The sequence below is a fragment of the Siniperca chuatsi genome, linkage group LG20 (genome assembly GCF_020085105.1).
Source record: "Siniperca chuatsi isolate FFG_IHB_CAS linkage group LG20, ASM2008510v1, whole genome shotgun sequence".
NCBI lineage: Eukaryota > Metazoa > Chordata > Actinopteri > Centrarchiformes > Sinipercidae > Siniperca > Siniperca chuatsi.
In genome coordinates, this window is record NC_058061.1 from 16,746,319 (window position 1) to 16,769,366 (window position 23,048).

General features: G+C 40.2%; 1 protein-coding gene across 1 annotated transcript; it reads left to right on the top strand.

Annotated features, from left to right (window-relative positions):
• The first annotated feature begins 1,526 nt into the window (after positions 1–1,526).
• si:dkey-121b10.7 (heparan sulfate glucosamine 3-O-sulfotransferase 6) lies at positions 1,527–22,250 on the top strand. Its single transcript, XM_044179201.1, has 2 exons — positions 1,527–2,729; positions 20,510–22,250. Exons 1-2 carry the CDS (start codon positions 2,254–2,256, stop codon positions 21,126–21,128), a joined length of 1,095 nt encoding a protein of 364 aa, XP_044035136.1. The 5' UTR covers positions 1,527–2,253; the 3' UTR covers positions 21,129–22,250.
• Positions 22,251–23,048: the final 798 nt, after the last annotated feature.

Consider the following 23,048-nt stretch of genomic DNA (forward strand, 5'->3'; position numbering starts at 1 on the left):
TGTCCAGGCAGAGTCTATGGAATGCACGTGGTGAGCCGTGATTTTCCACATTTCTACTGTTCAAGCTTTGGCCTCGTGAATTCTAGCAGTGGACAGTTCCATCATCACAATGTCCTGCAAAAACCGTAAACATTGTCCAGGAGGAAGTTCAGGTGGTGTTATCCATCGCTGAACAATTTTTTTCTGCTGTTAAGCCGGCCAACACTTTACATTGCTTTACATACAGCTGTACATTAAAATCATCATTTCCTCCGCCAAGGAGGTTATGTTTTCGGTAATGTTTGTTTGTTTGTTTGTTTGTTTGTTTGTTTGTTTGTCTGTCAGCAGGATTACGGAAAAACTACTCGCCCGATTTTCATGAAACTTGGTGGAAGAGTGTAGCATGGGCCAAGGAGGAACCCGTTACCTTTTGGAGCAGATCCGAATCACGGGGCGGATACACAAAGAATTTTTCACTTTCGTTAACATTGCGAGATAGGTCAATTGTGAGCTGAGATGATGAGGCTTCAGCTAGGCCCAACCATATTTTGTCATACTGTAATTCTGATAGTTTTATCCAGACATATATAATGGTTGCGCTTGCAGAGTTGTATATCTGGACTATTTGCCTTGGCAGAGGTCTGAGCTCTCCATGTGCCCTTCTAGTTAAGTTAATAAAAGTGGTTGCAAAGGAATGTCTTTACTTCAAAAGTATACCTGTCAGGGGAAAAAGGATCTACACACAAAATGTGTTCTTTCACCTTTCGGCTCCATTTTGACTTGTTTATTTAAAAGAAAAGCTTTATTTTGATTATTTACAGTCAATAGTTTATAGAGATTAAACTCTGCTTTGCTAGATAGTCTGTCCATATTGAAATCATTATAATACATTTATTTACTGTTTAGTACATTTGAACATGTGATTTAAAGATAGCTTACACCAAACTGCATAAAGAACTGGTAGAGAATGCAAACATTCTGTTCTAAATATTCAATGCAAAAATGTTTGGTTGCAGAAATAAAACAGCTGTGTTTAGGTTTTTCAGTGCAGCAGCACCTCCAGTACACCACAAGGAGGGAGCGATGCCAACATTTTATCTGTCTGTGTCCTTGCTGAAAATATAAGCTGTGCCCTTGGGCTTTCTTGGCAAGATTCAGGAACAAATGTGTGGACTTCCAGGACATATAAAGGATGTCGTTCCAAAAACCTGTATATCAGCAAATGTCTCACAGCTACATTTTGAATGTTTTTCTTAGCTAAACTGTTGTGATTTTTTTCTACAAAATAAGGATTTATGTTGTGGTCTTAATAATTAAACAATATTTACTATGGTCTGACGATTACACACACACACACACAGACATTTAGAGAAAGCTGATGACACCTGTCCCTGTTGGGCATGAGTGTAAAGGTTAAATGTCATAGCTGGCTCCATGGCGGTGTGTGGTCAGGGCTAGCAGACAGCAGGTGGCCATTAGCCCCATCCACAGCGAACAATTTGGGCAAGAACCAACCTGGAGCTCAGACCATTTGAAGGCTTCCAAATGCACAGAACGCTTCACAGTGGATGTGGTGATTTAAAGGGGAAATGAGGGGAAATTGCATCCTCAGCCTGCAATCAAAAACTAATATCCCCTCTTCATCATGTTCCAGATAGTGCCCTCCTCTTCCAGTGCATTAAATACAATTAAACTAACGACTATATTTCTTTAAAATTGCTTTCAAAATAATAAAATAATGTGATATGAGGGTTTCTCCCTCTCTGTCAGCTGGGAGAGGGTGCAATGCGCCTGTTAATTCTTTTTCACTGTTGTTTTAGTGTCGCACGGGCTGGGGATGGGAGAGAGCGTGTGTTTGATGGACAGGGCGTGGATTTGGCAGTCAGACGGGAAGGGGCGTTGAGGGTTTCCTATAGAGCCACGGGAGCGCACAGAAGGCACGGAGCGCTGCGGGACATACATTCACAGTCACCTTTCAGCTGAGCCTCGCTGGGACTTTGCTCAAGTCATCGAACAAATCTACAAGTTGTCTTTGATGCGTCCGACGAGCTGACGAATCCCGAGAGAGGCAAAGGGCGAGTGAGATAAACTGAGGAACATGTGGTGGTTTTTGACGCGCGCAGGGCAAGTTTTACGCCACTTGCTGCTGTGGCACGAGAGCGGTGTTTTTTTTAAAGCGTTCTCAGTTTGAGTAACTTCTAAAAGTGAGTAGTATGAAGTCCTTTGATAGAGCATGTTTCCTGCGTTGTGTCCTCATGCTCAGGATTGCGACTCATGGGATGTAGTAAATGGAGAGCTGCGTTCAACTTTGGACACCTGAAGGTGCAGTCCAAGCTGTCCGTCTTCTTTACCATGATCATTCTCTTCACTTACCTCTTCTACTGCCTCAACGGATACTGTGACTCCCTGCCCAGGCCTGTCTATGACCAACAAAGTCATTTGCAAAACAAAGTTATCTTAAACGATGGACACGCATCACCGCAGCAGCTCGGCGCGTATAACGCGTCTCAGGTCTCGTTTGTCCGCGAACAGCTGTCGGACTTGTCGAACAGCGGCGCTCCATCTAACAATATCTCTATAGCCAATAATTTCGGCAGCAAAAAGTTTCCTCAGGCCATCATCATAGGGGTGAAGAAAGGTGGCACCCGGGCTCTGCTGGAGTTCCTGCGCATCCATCCGGACGTGAGAGCCGTCGGCTCGGAGCCTCACTTCTTCGACCGCTTCTACGAAAAGGGGCTGGAATGGTACAGGTAAGCAGCTTTTTTACTTAATAACACAACGATTCACTAAATATTTACTTAAAATCACGAGTTTCCCCGCTGTCCTCAAACTTGAAAATGACCGGAAGAGTAATAAACTGTAAGGGTCAAAGTTCAGGGCAGAAGTCATGGACACCTGATTAGAACTTGTAGCTGCTTACTGTCACTTCCCGGAAGAAAATGTCTGGTAATCTCAGTTTAAGTCAGAGTTCTAGACTTTCTTTTTCTACCTGAAGATCTGTGTAAACATGTGCGGAAGCCTTTTTTTCTTTATCAAGCTGGTTCGTTAAAAGTTACAAATATACCAGGAGGCATTCATTTAAGATGAATTAATTCAAATCCTTTGATGGGTTATACATTGCATTAGGGCTAGTAGTAGTAATGTGCGTTAGTAAAATCAGGTCATAGACTGGGGCCCCCACCACAAGTGCCCCAAAAGTCCCCTATTCTTTTCTAGATTCTTCTAGATTGCTGTCGTGCAAAATGTGCATGATATGTCTTTTATCTTCAGTAGCTGCACATGAAGTGTTTTTAGTGGATCCTGTCTGACCAGTCTGATGGGGTGGACGATGTCTGATAATGTCCACAAAGGGAAATCTCATGTTGTGTCTTTGGAATCTGTTTGACCTTCAAACTAAAAGTGTGTTTAGAAATAAAAGTTAATAAATGATACAGTACAGTATGAAGATTTCAGAGTGAGAAACTGGCAGTTTTTAAACACTTTTTAGTGCCAAATGTGCATCAAGGACTTACCCCCCCCCCAATCTGATACCACAAAAAAAAGGCCTTTCATGTGCTGTCAAATGAACACAATCCTTTATTTTCATGTATGTTCTTATTCCATTATTACAGTAAATAATGAAATATTAGCGACTGAGCATGATGTAACAAAAATAGAGCTAATTCAAATACACTTTCCAGTTATTAGTCCACATAAAGCATGTTTTTGTGCAGACGAACATCATCTCATGTTGATGTGATCAGTCCCTCTCCTCTCTTCATTAATATCCCTCAGCACCAATAAGAGGCTCTGCTGATAGCTTCCAGGGATGGCAGCTTTTTCAGTCTCCTGCCAATAAATTGCTGTTTATTGAGCTGACACGCTGCTTCCCTAAGTGTCCAGTGTTGGTCCCGAGGGCCTCGCTACCAGCCTGATCACAGAGGGAGGATGGGGTATGGTTGTGGATGGTGGTAGTGTGGATGACCCCTCAGGCAGGTAATCATACGTTTGCTTGAGGATCAGCCAAAATGGGCTTTTGAAGGTTGACAGCGATATTTTTTTTTGTCACAAATAGCTTCCATTTTAATTTTTCCAATGAAACCCAGACACATGAAATTGTTTAAGGATAGCAGCATGCAGAGAGACACATTAATCTTAGTTTACAAATTAAGATTTAAGTTTTTTAAATCGATAAATAAAATGGGTGAAAAATGTGTTTTGCAAGTTAAAGAATGTTTTTAAGTAGCTGCCTGATATCTGATAGCACAGAGAGGGAGGGACAGAAGAAAACCATTACAGAGGAAGAACGGGGGGGAGATCTGGGGAGTAAATGACGGTTTGATAAAGAGACAAGAAGAAGAGAGAGGAGAACATGGAGGTGTGGCAGAAAAATGTTGGCTGAGAGACGCAGGGAGAGATCAATACAGCCGGATAATGATTGGTTCACTGCGAGGCTCAGGTGGAGCAGCACCAAGTGACATCAGATATCAAAGTGAGTGTGTCTGCACAAGTGCTGGTTTGCGTCCTTATAAACTTAGTATGGTTTTCAGGAAGAGGAAGAGGCTGGGGTTTTCTTGCTGCATGCAAGCTACATCCTGATCATGGTGTGATGATAAAGTTGAGTGATGTGGGCGGCAGCTTGTTGAGGCAGTTTAACTTTGAGTTTCAAACTGAATCCCTTGAAATAGTTTCAACACAGACATGTAAGTTTTATTCAAGCAGTTGTAAAGTCTGTAAAATAGTTTGCAATCAGTTTTTATAGATGCAAAAATAAAGGATGAATTGAAACAAACTAGAATTTTAGCTAACTGACCAGGTACATACTGTACATAAAGTCTTCCCACTCTGTTAATGATAGGGGATAGGGCTGAAACTAATAATAATCTTTAACTAACAAATATACATTAATCTGCTGATTACTTTCTGAATTAAGGGTTTTGTCTGTAAAATATCCGAAAATAGGGAAAATATATATAATTTCCCAGAATGCAAGGAGATATCTTCAAATTCCTTGTTTTATCCGACCATCAGTCCGGAACCCAAAGATATTCAGTTTACTATCATACAAGACAAAGAACAGCAGCAAATCCTCACATTTGAGAAACTGAAATCAAAGAATGAAATTATTAATTGATTATCAGAATAGCTGCAGATTAATCTTCTGTCACTCAACTAATCAATTACTTGACTAATTGTTTCAGCTCTGTTTCGGCGAGCTGTTTCAGATCTATATAACTTGTTGGAATTTAGGCAAATGTGTATAAAATGATGCACAAACCATTTCCAATTTCAACATTTAATGTAAATGTGAAGCAATGAAAAGGTGCTTCTTGGATCTGAATATTTTACCCCAAACAAGCATGATCTTGAAGGAGAACTCTTACTTTATTTTACATTGTTTTTTCCTATCATTACTGTCCTATTCTTAGCAGATGGAAGGGGATATTTAGGGGTCCAAGAAGTACTGTGAACTGTGAGACTGGAAATGTCAGTGTTGTTGTCTCAGGTATATACATAGGGTCATGTCTCTCAGACCAAATGCACAAGAGTGAAATAATAAGCAGGAAATAATCCTACAAAGCAGAAATCTCAAAATGACTCAAAATAACGTATCCCCGACCTCTCTAATATTTTCTGCCAGATTTGTTACTCAAGTCTGGATAGGATCGGACGGTAGATTAACAGAACTCTCTGAATTCAGAGATGCACAAAATTAACCCTTCCATCATCTTCTCTTCAGTAAAATTATTGCAGACATAACTTCCGAATCCCCTCAATGCACTCAAAGAACTAGAACACTAGAAAGGGTTAAAGGTGAGAAGAACGGCAACCTTTACACGTTCCCTTTATTGCTTTCTGTTGTTGGGAAACTGACCTTACCTTGTACTCTGTTAACACAGACATGACGTGTTCACCTCTCTTTTTTCTCTTCCTCTCCTTTTCTCTTTTGAAGGAATAATGAAACGTGTGTTTTTGCTCCGTCCTAATCCGCTGACAGCTCGTGTCAACACTGTGTGAATTGGACCGGTGTAATGACAGGCATGTCAGGCATGAACATGGACAGCTCAGGGACATGCGGAGGGGCTGAGACGGATTAGGCCCCCAGTTGCAGTTAAACAAGGCCTTATGAAGCATTAGTCAACACCACCACCCAGCCACCCCCTCACCTCTTAGCACTGGTCTATGATGAGCGCTTCAGTATTCCTACACCTAAACCTTCACTGCTATAGGGGAAGCTTATTGTACCCAGGGGCTGTGTAGTTCACTGGCTTACAGACAAGCAATAAGAGTTACTGGGACTTTTTTTATTTTTATATGAGACAGATGTAAATGTTCAAAGCATGTAGTAATCTCAAGTCCAGTGATTCCCAACCAGAGGTACGTGCACCCCAGAGGGTACTTGTGCAGTTGCCAGAAGGCTACGTGGAGAAGCTCGACTTATTTGAAAAAACAGAAATTATGATTGGATTTTAAAAGATATATCCACATATTGAGTCACAGAGACTGTCCTCCCAAGAAAACATCACAATCAGTAGTTTCAGCAAGTGCCCTTACATTCAAGTGATAAAGCCCCCTAGCGGCCATAGGTATTATGACCTTAGTCAAATAAGCAAAGCACACTGTTAAAGAGCTACAAAGTCCACAGAGGGATGAAGTTGGGGTGGATGGATGGCTCCACCGTGGGAGACCTCTGTTCATTTCCCATTTCCTTTTGACAGTCAACTTTGGTTTCTTTTAACTATAACTATGACCGTTCCCTAACCTTAATCGCATGGTTATTACTGTAACCATGATGACGAAGCTCCCGTTACCTTAACGAAGTAGTAATTTTAACCCAAAACACACATTTTCCAACAGTAATTGTTTTGGACGGCACAGATAAAGGATGTCATCCTGCCAATAGCAGTGTCAGGTCAGAAAACACTTTTATGTGTCATTCTAAAGGGCAGTTACAAACTACATTCTTTGGAGGACTTGTTGGTATCATCTGAACACTATGTGTTTGTTAACTAGTTAGCAAGTGAGTAGAGTCTAAATAGCTAGCTAAAAGTAATGGATAAATTATTAAAATAGATAGCTAAAATTAATTGACAAATGTTAGGTCGGAGAACGTTTCCATGGATCGTTCTAAAGGGCAGTTGCAAACAACGTTTTTTTGTTGCTTAAAGTTGTTGGTATCATCTGAACCCTACGTGTTGCGATTAAGAGCCCATGAAAACAAGTTAGCAAGCAAGCAGAGAAGTCTAAACAGCTAGCTAAAAGTAATGGATAAACGGTTGAAATAGTTAGATAACAGTAATGGATACTGGATAGTTTAAACTTCTGCCACTCCAAGTGGTAGTACAGTATGTAGTATAGTATGAATGCAAACCAAACTGACCTAAACATTAACACTTATTGTAAAAAATATTGTAGGCTAACAATATCCACATTTATATAATGAATAGTGTTAAATTACATCCAGTTTATAATCCATTCATATGAACACATTTTGAACATGACAGGTGGTGTCAATGAAGGGGTACTTGAGTTCATTTGACGGGGCTGTAGGGGTACATCAGACAAAGGTTGGGAACCTGTGCTCTAGTCCCTTCCTTTCCTCACACATCACTTCACACATCACACATAGTGCTCAAAATATTAATTTAGTGTAATAATGTGTTAAGTATTGACTGACAAATCTCAACATTGACCTGTCCCCATGTGTTGTTCAGTGGCTTCTGAATAATCAGTAGACATATCTGACTTCCCTGTGCCTTCCTACTTCACTTTCTCCCTTCTCTTCCTGCCCTCCTGCGTATTCCATACTTCAGATATCATATGAAGTTATAAAAATATTATTCATTTAGTGTAATTACATGTTAAGGACCCAGTGATTCACATATATCAATTTGAAACCGAACCGTTGTATGTGAAGCCAACATAATCATCTGAAACTGGGCTGGAAAGTATCACTTAAACATTTATTCTCTGACAGAGCTCTTCATTTCAAAGTGCTGTCTGTGTCTTTGAGCTCGGAGAGAGCCTTGGCCCCTGTCTTCAGCTGGTAACCAAGTAAAACACATGGACATCCTTAAAGGAAGCATTTGGCAAATTGTTTCAGAAAAAATGCTTATATGTGGAAAAGCCTTGGCTTTGCCATCTACTGGAAATGATTCTGTGGTTTGGTGGTGGAGAATGAGGGTTTAGACAGCCATGGTGTGCAAGTGAGTGAGTGTGAGCATGTGTGTGAGCTCGAATTCATTCACACTGCTTCAGCTCTACCTGAAGTCCATCCACTCCCCCTGTTCTTCTCAGCGTCTCTCCACCTGTAAATATCGCTATAAATATCCAGCAGATATAAATGTCATTTCCCGATATCGATCACCTAAAATAGGTTCTTTCTATTGATCCCTCTCACTCTGCCTTTATCACGCTGTTGCAGCAGAAATGAATTGAGTTCTGAATATTCAATCTTGTTGACAAGGAGCTGTTACTCCCTTCTACCGCTGACATTTATACCCCACAGTCCGAGTGTTGCTGTAGTGGATTTATTGGCTCATTCAGGTCACTCAAACTGCGTAATGTAAAGCCACTGGACAAGTCCTCACTCCTGTTAGAGTTGAGTTGATGTTTTTTCTCTCTGTCTCTAAATCTCTTTCTTTATCGACTCATTTCTTTGTCTCATAGTCTCATAGAAGCATGTTGTATAATTCAGAGTGCTGGATGCGCTACCTAGACAGGAATGTCCAGGTTTTATTTCCTGTTAGACTTTTCTACCAATCACAGGGGATTCTCTGGTTGAATTCCTCTCCGCTCACATTCTTGGAAGCTGCATGTTGCGGAGAGTGTTTTTCAGACTGACAAAGGGTTTTGGGGAAAGAGAGGCTTTCGGGGAAGAATTTGGAAAAATAGGAAATGTATAGATCTTGCTGGAAGAAAGTAGGCTTTGTGCAGAAGACAGGGTCCAATGCTTTGTGAGTATTTGAAGCTGCATCACCGTAGGAAGGAAAATCAAGTCGAATATATCCATGAACATGAGCAACACTATCCAGCATGTCTGTCAGAACTTATAGCACAACACGTGCTGCTATTTACATGTAAAGGCATTTTTGTCAGAATTAACATAATGTGTAAATTAAGCTGGAAAAACTATAAGGATATAATCAAATATGACTTGATAAATTGGTGCGGGATAGGTATGGATTTTTACTCGATGAAAAAAAAAGGTCTGATCCAACTCAGTCATCAATATTTTGACAGCTTGTCATTGGTCGACCTTTCCCCTTCCAGCATGCCGTGTCTCATCCAATCAGAAATAATGGAAACAGATGACTGCACAGTGAGAGGATCTTTGGGGAAACACTTAAATCACAGAGTGCAGAAAGAAAGTTTACGTCGTTCATCACTGTGACTGATTTTTAATTCCAGACTGCCAGACTGAGAATGTGCATTTTAAGTCAAAGACTTAAGACATGCTGTTACTTTTCTTCAGCCACAATCTCATCAAAGTCGGCCTTCCCTTGTTAAACAGACAGAGATCAGGATGACTGATGAGCCGCCATGTTTGATGGACCACAACAAAAGAATCATCTTTCTACTTCCTCCACCTTCTCTTAATGTCATTTGCCTTTATTTCCTCTCAACCTGTTCTTATTTTCTTCTCTCTCTGCTTTGAATCATCGGCCTTTTGTTTTAGATTAGTGTGCATACAGTAAATGAGTAAAGATGAGAAAAAAAACTTACTGAGGAAACAGAGGAAGTGAAAGAGGAATAGAAAATTGGTCACACGCCAATCACACATCAGATTTTGTAAGGTACGTGCGGTGGTGGAAATTAACTAAGTTCATTTACTAAAGTGCTGTACAGTTTGAAGGTACTAGTACCATTTTATGTCACTCTATACTTTCTACTTTTTACTCCAATAAATTCATTTGACTCCCATACCATACCTTACTAGTCACTTGCAATACCGATGATCGGATAATAAAACATGATGGAGTATTAAGAACATCTGATGATGTAATCTTAGATTACGATTCAAAAATGCAATAAAGTAACTTTGCTTTTCACATAATCACTGAAGATGTGTAATAGTGATTGTAGCCTAATTTAAATGCCTGAGAAAATATTAGGGGTGCAAATAACATTTTTTAAATCTGCAGATTATTTTTGCAAATTATTGATTGACTGTTGGTCTATAAAATGTCTGACAAGTAAGTAAAAATGCCTGTTACAAAAATGCCTTGGATTTAAATCAGTTTGTGTTGTCTTTACATTGAAAAAAAGATATGAATACAATGCCAACAAATTTTCTCCATTTACATCAATTACATTATTATTTTTGTCAGGAAAAGAGATACATACAGAAGGAGATACATTCATTCATAGTTACAGCTGTTTAGTTTTGATGGACAGAACAGATACTCAAAACTACACCCAGTTAACCGTCACTGGTCTGTCTGGAGAGGCAGGTAATTATTGACTGTGTGTGTGTGTGTGTGTGTGTGACTGTGTGTGTGTGTGTGTGTGTGTGTGTGTGTGTGTGTGTGATTGTGGCTGTGGACCTCTGACTGGGGGGGGTTGGCGTGAGAACCTGCAACCACCCTGAGAATCTCACAGAAAAACACACCTTTCTTTGTCTGCGATTAAACCTTCTTTGAAATCTCCCATCGGTTTGACTTAACCAATTTAGAAGAATTGGTTAATTGTTGGTGATGTCTGTGCTGGTTTGGAGAGGAAATGAGATTAATTATGCCTGAAACTCTGGCACCGAGAGGTAGAGCTGAATTTGAGGACAAGCAAAACATCAAACATGATGTTGTGATGGGAGGAAATCTGGAAACCAACACCAGCTCCCGCTTCATGTCCATCCAAACTCTACTGTGTCCTGTATGTTTGATGTGTGTGTAAGCGTAGCCAAGGCCCGCTGAGTCCACTCTGATGAGCCTGATAGATGGCACTAATAGCAGACCGCTGAATGGACTGTTTCCAGTTGTAAAAGCTGTGCCTCTGCCAGCAGTGATTTCCGTTTTTCAGCTTAAGACACTGCTAACAGTGAGCTGAGAAACCACAGGGAGTGGCAGGCTGAAACTGCTCGGAAGTGGGCTTTTAGGATCGGACAGTATTGAATGTTCTAATTGGTCGGGACCTCGGGAGTTGCCAGACGAGCAAAAGTCCATATTGAGTCGATTACAGTGTTTCTGAGGTGTGTGTACTAATTTAGAAAAGCTGTTTAATTGAAATGTGAAAGCTTGGTTGTTTTCTCTGTCGCCTGTGCAGACTCAGAGAGCAGGGTAAACATTAATGTCTGTACATGTTGTGTCATGTTTAATCTTTAACTGGACTGACTGAACTGAATGCCAAACAAAAAAAATCTATCTATCTATCTATCTATCTATCTATCTATCTATCTATCTATCTATCTATCTATCTATCTATCTATCTATCTATCATAGTAATACAATGTTGAAAGGTGACTATATATCAGTGTGTATCACAAAATATGTTGAGTTCCTCAATGTGATATATTTGATATATATGAGTAAATACTTTTTGGAACACATGGAATAATGCCCTTGCAATATATTTCAGAATATTCCCAGTATTGCCACTTGTCATTTATGTACATATTATTATATATTCTTAATAACTTATCGTATGTATCTAAATATAAGAAAAATATAGGTGATGTACAATCGGCATTATAGCTGATATTTATGATTAAGTAAGATTCTGATTACTTAATATATTTTGAATACATGTTGACATGAATACCAGTATGCACACATTATTTCTGTGATATTTTTTCAAATAATTGATACATTTTTTTGGTCCATAAAATGTAAAAAAATACAAAAATGTCCATAACGTGTTCCATGAGCCCAAGTTGAATGTCTTGTTTTGTCAAATCAGCAGTGCAAAATCCAAAGATATTCAGTTTAATATAATAGAAAAATTAAGACAATCAGTAAATATTCATATTTGAGAAAGTGGAACCTTTTTTGTCTAAATATGACTCAATCAATTAATTGATTATCAATATAGTTCCCAATCAGTTTTCTGTCAATCTAAACTAATTCAGTAACTGACTAACTGTTACAGCTTTAATGTGATCATTTCATTGAAGGAAGGAGGAATTTAAAATTTATATTGCCAGTTAACTGAGTCCACATTCATTTCCAACTCATCACATCATCGCAATTATGTAAGTGTGGCGAGGACATCATGACATCACAGGGGTCAGGATCTACCCGATTTGTCCATCCGTACCTCCCTCCATCCTGTGTTCATGAGATCGGATGAAGGCAGGGTGGGGCCCCCGAGGCCCCTGGCAGCTTCGGAGATAAAGCCACACAAGTAGGCCAGTGTGGGCCCGGCAGGAACACGACTGGAGATTTTCCCATTTGATAAGTCAGGAGGGGTGGGAGCAATCAGTGGCAACATGCACACACACACATACACTCCTTCGTATGGACACATACAGTACAGACACAGAACAGGCTTTGCCTTATTTCCATGCTCTGTCATTACAGGTTGTTACGCTATCAGAGAGATAAAATCACTGCAGCCCTTCTTCCTGTTCTTTATTTTTTCTTACTGTGGTCATTTTTAAGAATTAAGCATTTTGGTGACATGTTTGGTTCTAGATGGTCATTATCACTGCTGTGATATTTTTGAGTTTACTTACCAGAGATAACTTGTCACTTGTCCAACTGTCCAGCCTGTTACGTCCTCCTTCTTGCTTATTATTTTTGTTACAAAAGTCCGAATATTTATTGGTTGTCTTATGTTCCTGTTAATAAAAAAAGAAGTTTAGAACTATTGCTTTAATATTTCAGGAGATTAAAGCAATAGTTTGACAATTTTGGAAGATAAGCTTATTCGCTTTTTTGCTAAGAGATAAGAGACCACTGTCATGTCTGTACAGTAAATATAAGGCTACAGCCAGCAGCCAAATTGTAATTTTTACCCTCAGGTTTTTGTACAGATTAAACAAACGAGCTATAACGTGTCACCTTTGGACAGAGCCAGGCGAGCTGTTTCCAGTCTTTATGCTAAGCTAAGGGCTCCAGCTTCCCAAAATGTAAACCTATTCCTTTAAGACGAATCACTATTGTGTTACATCAATCAGCATTTCAGAGAGGATTCAAACAGTTGCAAGCAGATGCTAAACGTTCAAACGGTGTAAAATTAGTGGCTTTGTTGAAATTCACGCACACACACACATATATCTTCCTCTGTCAGTAGGGCTGCCCTGATTCCTCAGAGGAAACTCTGACTGACCACTACTCACTCACTCACCGCTCTCAGGTCCTGTAATGTCTCTATTAACTGTTACGCCTCTATTTTTCCCCTCAGCTAGACACATTCTTCAGCTCTTTCCTACCGACCTACCCCAGTGATGCAAAGCTCCTCGGTAAAAATACTCCTCACCACCCTGGTGCGTCAGCCAGACGGTAACCTTCGGAGTGTGTAATAGTCCGCCACACACACGCTGAAGTGAGATACAGTAGCATGAGGTGCGAGCAATGTGGGTTTATGTAAAACAGATATTGTGTAAGGGGCTGAGGGATAATATCTTGTGCCAATATTTAGTGTAGAAGAGGGTATCTGCAGGTTTTGATAAGTCTAAAAAAGCATTGAGTTCCCACAATAAAGGCAATGGAAGGTAATAAAAAGGCTTTCATTTACAACAGTCTTGAATATTTTTTCTTGCCTGCCATAGCCAGCAACATTAGTTACGCATTTTTGATCAATCCATCAATTTCCTGCTGCTTATATAGGTCACATTTATTGATTAATTACACTACTAGAAATTATTGTTACATACAACTGAGAAGTACTAACAAAAATGTGATATAAATGTCAATAAATGAATGTACTTAATAAATGAATATGGGCCTTATTGTCCTTACTGGTTTTCTGTTATTCTTTGACCGTGAAAAACGTATTAAACTGCATTCTGTGTGGCATTTAAAAGGTCTTAAAAAGTCTTAAATTTAATTTTGTGAACACTCCAGACACCCTGTAGCAGTTGGGAAAGCCTCTGAAACTGCATTTAGACACAAAAACTCTGCAATGAAAACCAAATGCAATTACTTATCATTAATCACTTTAGGGCTTAAAATCTCCTTTTGGTAGCCTGACAACCAGAAATTTGAATACCTGAAAAAATAAGAAAATGTCCAAGAAAGAAGTTCTCTCTATTTTTACATAGCAATGAATACATTTAACAAAAGCCTAAATATTGGCAAGAAACATCATCCAACTAATGTAATGGCCCAACTCCAACAGACACAAAGAGAAGTACTACTTTACCTTCCCTTTTATTGAGTTGCTTACAGTCCCTGCTGACTTCTAATCAGCCCACAGAAGCTCCTCAGGCCTGCATTTGCCGTCAGTAATGACAAACCTCTCCGTCCACGCAACAGCTTTTACTGATCTTTGAACACACACAGGCAGATTGTATCTGTCTTCATATGTCCCTCTGTAGTGGTCGAAGATGTCGATGTGTTTTAAAATTTCCTTCACACATGTCAAATGTATTCATAACAGTCTCACTTTGAAGGATACAGTAGAGGCCAAGCGGAGGCTTTGAAGTTGTAAGAGGGAGATGGGTACTCGGTTAGAAAAGTGGAAAAAATAGAGGAGGTGAGTGAAGGAGAAATGGGGCGATAGAGGAAGGAAAAGAGGGGGAAACATTGCATGTACCAGAGAAAACTCTGCACATGATGACATGTTGCTTTACATGATCCCCATGATCCCCGGTGGTCTCGCCCTCTGAATCTAAACCATCTGCCTCTGACCTTCAGGGTGGAAGAGTCCATTTCCGTGCAGTGCAGGCTGATGGGGATTAAGAGGGTCCGGGGGTCTGGCCCCGGGCCCAGCAGAGCCAGTATGGATCACAGCTTTCAGAGCTCCGAACCCCGGGACCAGAGGGAAACTTCCTAACCCAGAAACACTTCCCTCATCTCCGCCATACACACACACACACACACACACACACACATACTGAGGACTTCATTGCTCCCAGATGTGGATCCATCCTGTGGAAGGCATGTTCAGATGGTTAGAGTGTGTGCGTTTTGTTTACGTATGTGTGTGTATGTGTGTCACAGTAGAAAGCACAGAAAGAGAGGGAGATGGGTGGTGTACAAACAGAAATGAAAATGGCTGGAGTGTGTGCTTCCCACTGGAAAAGCAATAATAGCCACTGTGCTTACAGTGTCTGCAGGTGCCCTTTTTACTTTAAAATACACACAGTCACATTTGATAAGCACTTTAGTGGGTGAACCCCTTCATTCGGGGCAGCATAGTCAGAGAAAAATGCAGTAACTACAATTATAATGTTTTCTTTCAGCTTTTATTCTCCTTTTGGACTAGTTTATTTAAGAGAATAAACTATTTTTGATTATTTATACTTAATAGTTCATAGAGATAAGTATATCTCTGTTTTGCTGTCTGTCTCTCAGTCTACCATTTGTAATATAACATTTTTGATAGAACAGTTTAATCTACTATTTAGCCTAATACATGTGATTTAAAGTTAGCTTAAAGGGGGTACTTGAGTGATTTAGTATTGCCCTTTCACACAGTTGGGACACTTGCAAGAGATAGATTTAAAAATAAATAAATAAATAAAGGTTAAAATCTATGCAGCTGAGGACGAGAAATCTTGACTTATATTCCCTAGTATCAGTCAAACTCCTAAAACACTTGATCCTATATTTCCCATAATGCAACTCAGTAGCATTTTTCATATAGCTTCATCTGCCTGTTAAACACCCACTTCTTGCCCCATACCCTAAGTTTGTAATGCAGGCTTTCTTTCCGTTAAAAATGTGTAGTCTCCAAGCTGAGGCTGAGATAACCCTATATATATATATATATCTCATTTTTCTTCAAACTTTAGAAAGCTCCTCCAGAGCCACAGAAGGCTGCGTACTGCTCTCTATGACAGGTAAACTGTACTTCATGTGTAAAATCGATGGAAAGCAGATTAAAGATTAAATCAGATTAAATAGCGTGAATTCAATTTGAATCAGACGGTGACATAGCAGGTCCTTCTACTCTGCTAAGATGGGCCAGTTACATTATAGCACGACTAGCTAAACTTAAGCTATGTTTTTCTCACTCATGCTATCTCACTATTCGCTAGCTTTAACTTGATATAGCTGTCTCTCTATGGGATAGAGTGCAGAAAGTGGTCGGCAAGCCCAATTTACCAACCTAGAGTGCAGAGTGCGGTTTGGCATATATTCCACTGTAGCTCCATGTTGTAGTTACTGCACATTCTGCATAGTGTCTTCATGGAAAAGTTACATTTCTATGGCATAATCATTTTTATGTAGTAAAAATGTCGAAATATTCTTGTATTAACTCAATTTTGACCAAATATGTGGTTACCTCAACTTGGCTTGTAGGGCAGAAATGGAAAATTCTATTCAAATAATCGGTTTGTCTAGTACCTCCACGTGAAGCAGCCCCTGCTGACAGTCTGACGTAGGTCCTTATAAGAAGCTCACTCATGTGTCCTCATATTCTAGTCATGAAGTAGCCTATTAGTAGTCCTTTAAACAGGCCCTAATAAGCCCACCCACACAGAGCGCTGCTGAATGTGAGTGCGTGAGAGCGTCTGGACACGTTTGTATGCACAGATACTGTAGATGCACATCTGCGTACTTTCAAAGCCGCATTCCTGCTCCAGATGCTAACGGTAAAGGTGTGATGAAAACAAACATCAGGTCGCTAGGTTTCCCTAAACTCTCTTTTAGAAACCATACAGAGGCCAGCAGTCGATGGCGTCACTCACAGCAACTGGTATCAGATAAAAAGAACAAACACTGTGTTTTTATCTTCATGAGAGAAAAAGAGATTAGACGCTTTCGAACAGTGACTCCAGGTTAATGAGAGGATTTCGTGCCGCTGCTGTTTTTCTTCTCTCCATCTGTGCTCTTCCATTTATTCTTGCCCACACTTTTCCTTTCCTTACTTCTCCTATCCCCTTCTCTGGACACCCTCCTCCCTGTACTCCACCACTGTGTGGCCTCTTCCTGGGCTTTTTGTTGTAGCCAGGCTGTTCCGTGATTACAGGCTAGTGGTTCAAAATGTAAACATGATGTCAATGGAAGCCCCACTCAGCTTCAAATGGAACACCATGGCTTCCATTAGACTGATATGTGCTACAGACACTCACAAAACACCAAACAGTGCAAACACACTGGCACCTCAGTTGTTTTTGCTTTCAGATCTGGTTGTGGGCTTCGAATGTTGCTGCCTGCAACCACAGAAAAATACAAAATTACTAAAATGATCTCACATGTTATCCTGCACCTTGCATATCTGGGCCCATATTGTTGTTTGGAAGTGTGTTTTTCTTCATTTTCCTTTGGATAAAAACATTTCGATGATGCTAGTCTAGGTTTACCCAGAGTCACAACAACTATGTTTTATGGGACAAAATTGTTCCACAATCTAAAACATCAACAGTAACCTTCAAGTTTTAATTCCAGTCCCTTTACAGCTCAGGGATTATTTCTGCAGCCACTGTTTTGCACTAATGTTCAAGAGTCATACTGGGAGAAATTCATCGTAAAAGAAGTAGACTCCACTGACAGCTATATTGAGGGACCCAAGTGTATTGCAGCCAGAAATATGTTGATTAAAGGATGCAACTCTCCCTTTTTCTGCACTGGAAATACTTAATTGTTCAGGCATGTTCTCTCGGGGGTTGTTGAGAGCCAGCCTGTGAAATGTAGGAAACACAGGTAAACTAGGCAGGTTGAGGAGAAGTAGCTGAACCAAAACAACGTGCAATTACCACAAAATATCCTCACAGATTGATGACACATGAGACAGTATCCAAGGGTGGAATTTCCTCTCAAAGCCAGAGTTGTTAAACTGTCCTTGGATCCAAATGAGAAGTTTAGCTTCTTTTTTCTGGAATAGAGATTCATAAAAACTATATTGCCCCTCACGTCATGTGGTGACCAGAAATAAGCCCGCGACCCACAGTCTCAGAAACTTGGCTTCAGAGGGATAGGTTGTAGCTTACGCTTTGGCCTGAAATGCTCTTTGTTATACATCCCAATGTTGAGACTAGCCATAGAAACAGTATTGTTTTTGTAAACTTTTCTCCCTTTGGTATTTGCTGTATTTTTCTGGATTTTGTTTAGCCCCGGCCCTGTAATACAACTCAGGGGTTTCTTATGAATACCATAAGTTGTGTATTTGGTGTTACCCTCATAGCTTCATGCCAGGGGACATGCCGGACTTGGAGCTGACTGTGTGTGTTGGATCAGAGAGAGAGAGGAACGGAGTCGGCTCCGTCACCACACACCAGAGCTCAGAGCCCCATAAGCCCTTCACTTACAGACCAACCACGAAGACTCCGACCCAACCATCACCACATGCCTGCTGAGGAAGGAGGGGGAAGCATGGAAATTAGCTGAGGGATCTTTCACAGTTACAACACTGGCATTCCTCACTGCTTAGATTTCTATAACACAAACTGAGCCTGAGATTTGAATCTCCTCTTTAAACTCAACAAAAGGGGCTGTATTTTTTTGTTGTTTTTTTTTAAGAGAGGAAAATTGGCAGGATATTTTTTTTTCACAACGGAGGTTATTAGATTCCATTTTAGCGTTACAGTAGCATTTGAATGAAATAAAGGACACGAGACAAATAGGTTTTCCTTTCCCTCCCATTTCCCTCATTTTATATACAATCTGCTCTGGCACGTTATAAGGACTCTCAGTCAAACGCAGGCTTTGGTCAGGGTTTGTTGAACTTTTTGAGGTACTACTACGTCTTCTCAGCCTCTGAGTCATCTAAGTAGGGGTAAAGATCAAGAGGAAGAGGGCAGCCCAGTCTTCTAAAAGCCAAAGTGTGCCTAGAATACCTCAACCACTGATGATAATAACAATCAGAGGGCCAAAGGCAATAACCAGGATTGAATGCAAACACATGGCTACCATAAGACAATACTCGACTAACCTGTTTGTTACAGGATAGTTTTGGACTTTTGCCTGTTTTTTACTGTAGGCATTATTTATAAGACTACTGCAGCCAAAATATTCAATAAATTAAAGGATAATTCCAGTGTATTTCAACTTATTTTCGTAACTTTGGCCATCATTTCTATCTGTAATGATAGCATTGTACTCACTAAGTTATTTCATGAGATCTGGGAACATGGCAATACTGCTGTAACAAAATCCAACAGGGAAAGAAACGAGTGGTCAGACAATCAGACAGGTTGTAAATAAGCCAAATGTTTCGCCAGATAATCTAAACCACTTTATTCAGAGGTGGAACTGTTTTGTCTTCCAAAGTTGGCTAACTCGTAGATTTGTTAAAAAGTTGTCTGATTGTCTCACTACTTATGTTGCTTGCCAGATGTCAGCAATGGACCTTTGTCACTTAAGACATTTTGACATGTCTCAGTAGGAAAAGCACAGGTGTAAATAATAAAATTAATGATGGCTGAATTCCACTGCAGGTGCAGGTGTACCAAAAGAGTAGAAATGTGCCTCCTGGTAACTCTAAAGATGTCTTTTGCTAACGTTAGCCACACGTTACATTCAGGAATCACTTGGTTTTGTTAGGAATTGGAGGGTGTGTGAACTCTGCAGGTTAAGGGCTGGAAAGCTGTGTGCAGTCATCGGGGCTACCGTTAAGCTGGCTGTTGATGTTCAGTAAATATATCAAAACAACGCTGGCTGCTTGTTACACCAAAATGTCTCATTTGTTTTTACACCTGTTAAATGTGTAAATATGTAATAGGTGTTGAGGATTTGGAGTTGTTTAAAGGCACTTAAGATGGTGGTGAGGTGGTAACAAAAGTAACGAATAATGTAGCTAACTTTAATTACTTTTGCTGTTGAATAATTAGTAAAGTAGCATAAATACTTTTTCAATGAGCAACACAATGAGTAATTGACTGCATTTTAGTGACTGGCCCAACACTGTCATGTGAGAAGGATTAGCTTGTAGTACACACAAAAGGGGAAAACAAGGAATTCAATTGAAAAAAATATAGTAGCATTGACAGTAATTTCTAACCCTGCTGTAAGACTACAAATACCAGTGGTATAACAGTAATGTGGCTATTATTTCAGTCCTTTGGGACGGTCTCCCAGAGGAACAAGAGCAAAGGGAGAGTCCAGGCTAATATGAGCCTGTTTAGGACGAGGCAGAGGAAATTACTTTTCTGAGGTTAATATAGCCTTGCGGTTTTTCTACAGTAGCCGCTCACAGATTCCCTCCCAGTCTGTGCTGACATGGTCACTCCATCAATGCCAGCAGCTAATGCTCATGTTTATCTACCTCTAATCACAGATTTAGCCCACTAATTACAAAGCAAAATCAAAAAGCCTTCAAGGCAAGTGAGGCATCATCAAAGGAGTGTTATGAGAATTATGAGAAAATCAAGGGAATGTATTAATTTTTTTCTAATATATAGATGTTATTTTTGTAATATAGAGCGTACATTACGTTGGCATTTCTCAAGTATACGCTCATGGAGTACAGATTTATAAATGGCAGTCTCTTTTTCTCTTTCATGCAGGAACCTGATGCCTCGTACTCTGGAGGGTCAGATCACAATGGAGAAAACCCCCAGTTACTTCATCACCAAAGAAGCCCCTCGCCGTGTCTTCTCCATGAGCCGCCACACCAAGCTCATCGTGGTGGTGCGTGACCCTGTAACCAGGGCTGTTTCTGATTACACCCAGACTCTGTCCAAATCTCCCGGGCTTCCAACCTTCCAGAACCTGGCCTTCCGCAATGCCACCACAGGCCTCATCGACACATCTTGGAGTGCTGTGCGCATTGGCATCTACGCCAAGCACCTAGAGAACTGGCTGCGCTTCTTCCCGCTCTCACGCCTCCTCTTTGTCAGCGGCGAACGCCTTGTGACGGACCCAGCAGGTGAGATGGGCCGGGTCCAGGACTTCCTGGGACTCAAGCGCGTGGTGACAGACAAGCACTTCTATTTCAACCAGACCAAAGGTTTCCCCTGCCTAAAGAAGCCTGAGGGGAGCAGCAGGCCGCGGTGCCTGGGGAAGTCAAAGGGAAGGCCCCATCCCCAGATCCCCTCTGAGGTCCTGCTTAGGCTCAGAGACTTCTACAGACCCTTCAATCTCAAGTTTTACCAAATGACTGGCCAAAATTTTGGCTGGGACTGAACAACTACTCACCAGAGCTCTTAAAAACTGTTACTAGCATTCTTGTTCAGCCAACTACCAAAACCAGGATACCTTGAAGACATTGTGTGTTACCAAAGCTTCTACTGTGCAAAATATGCCTTTCCTTAATTTCCTAAGCTATGAAAACTGGCTATGAAAACTCCTGCCTTCCTCCAGCTTTACAACAGCCATGCTAACAAGGTTAGTGAGAACTTCAATCCCTTGAGCCACTTTAGTACGCAATGCTACACACAAGCTTGGGAGAAGCGCTGGTTGTGGCTCATACTGCAGCAGTGTGATGGGTGCAAGCCACATTGAAGCATACTGCTTATTTTCTTTAAATTGGAACTTCTAGCACTTGGCACCCTGAGTGCCAGAAGTATGCTAAGCTCTCATTGCTGTCTGAAACACTTAACGGCACAACCTCTATATTGAAAATAACCACAGAAAGATGCCAACACTGCAAGGAGATGTGCCTAAACCAAATGGCGAAAGAGTTACAAGCCTTGACAGCCGGGCAACGCTACGATAAACCAAATGACATATTGGAGTTTTGAGACACAGGAGTTCTGCTAAAAAAAAATGCCACAGACAGCGAGGAAAGAAGCAAAGGGTTTCAAATTATGCACAATGGTACAAAAATACATGTACATGTGTGTTGTTGAGACATAAATTAATCATTCAGAATCACTTAAATCCCATCATTTCACTAAATGATCTGACACGTTTATACAGTTATAGGAAGTTCTTTTTTCTTCAGTTTTTTCAATGCAAGCTCCTTTTCTGGACTGTCTTTTAATTTTAACACAGAAGATACCTGGTACTGATGCAAAAAGGTACCAGAAATGTAAAACACAGTCCAATATGTGCTGTAAATTTGCTGTTATTTATGTCGCCAATACAGTGCTTGTATAAAATGTTCTTTACAGACAAACACTTGTATCTGTGATTGTTTTCTACTTCATTTAATCGACACACCTCCACAAACGGTACTTACATGCAACTGTATATTTCTAAAAGTCTAATTTATAAGATGACAAACTATTGTTGAGAGATGTTTTTTCTGAGACTTTTGTATTTGAAATTCTGCTGGAAATTCTGACTAAAACTTTTATTCTAAAACATGTGTTTTGGGCTAATTTTTGCACTGCATTTCTGAGAACCACTCAGTTCATCCTCTTTGTATTTATTCCAAACAAGCTGATGTTGCTGCTGCCGGGAATATATAATACATCTGTTTAGCAGATGATTTTTTCCTGGAAGAGACCTACCAGACACCGGATGATTAGAAAAGCAAATAAAATTAATCACTGTTGTGTGATTTTAAGCGATGATTTAGTAGGAAAGCTGACATTTATTTACAGTAAATGAAAATGTTGTGGATTGTTACTTTAATCTTAAACCTTTACTTATTTATAAAATCAAGTGTTAAACTCACAAACAGCATGAGTAAACAACTTTTTAAAACTGGCTCAGTCTAGGATTTTAATGAATAAAGAGTATTGTTCACATCAACAGCTGAAGCTATAGAGCCAGCAGCCAGTTAGCTTAGCTTAGCATAAACACCGGAAACAAATAGCTAGCCTGGCTCTGTCCGAAGGTAACAAAATCCGCCTACCAGCACCTAAATGTCAGGGTGATTACATTTTTCAAAAACATTTCTCCCTGTTTCTGACATTAACTCAGTAATTCCAATGAGCTACAATCAGTAAATTAAATCAGCATTCCAGTACAACAAAACAGGAAGAAGGCCACAGTTTACAAAGCTGTTTTCAATGCTTAAAAGGGAGCCATGCTGGAAAATTAACAGCAAAACTTACCGTCAAAGGAATAGTTTGACATTTTGGGAAATACGCTTATTCGCTTTCTTGCCATGAGTTAGATGAGAAGATCGATACCACTGTAGTGTCTGAATGGTAA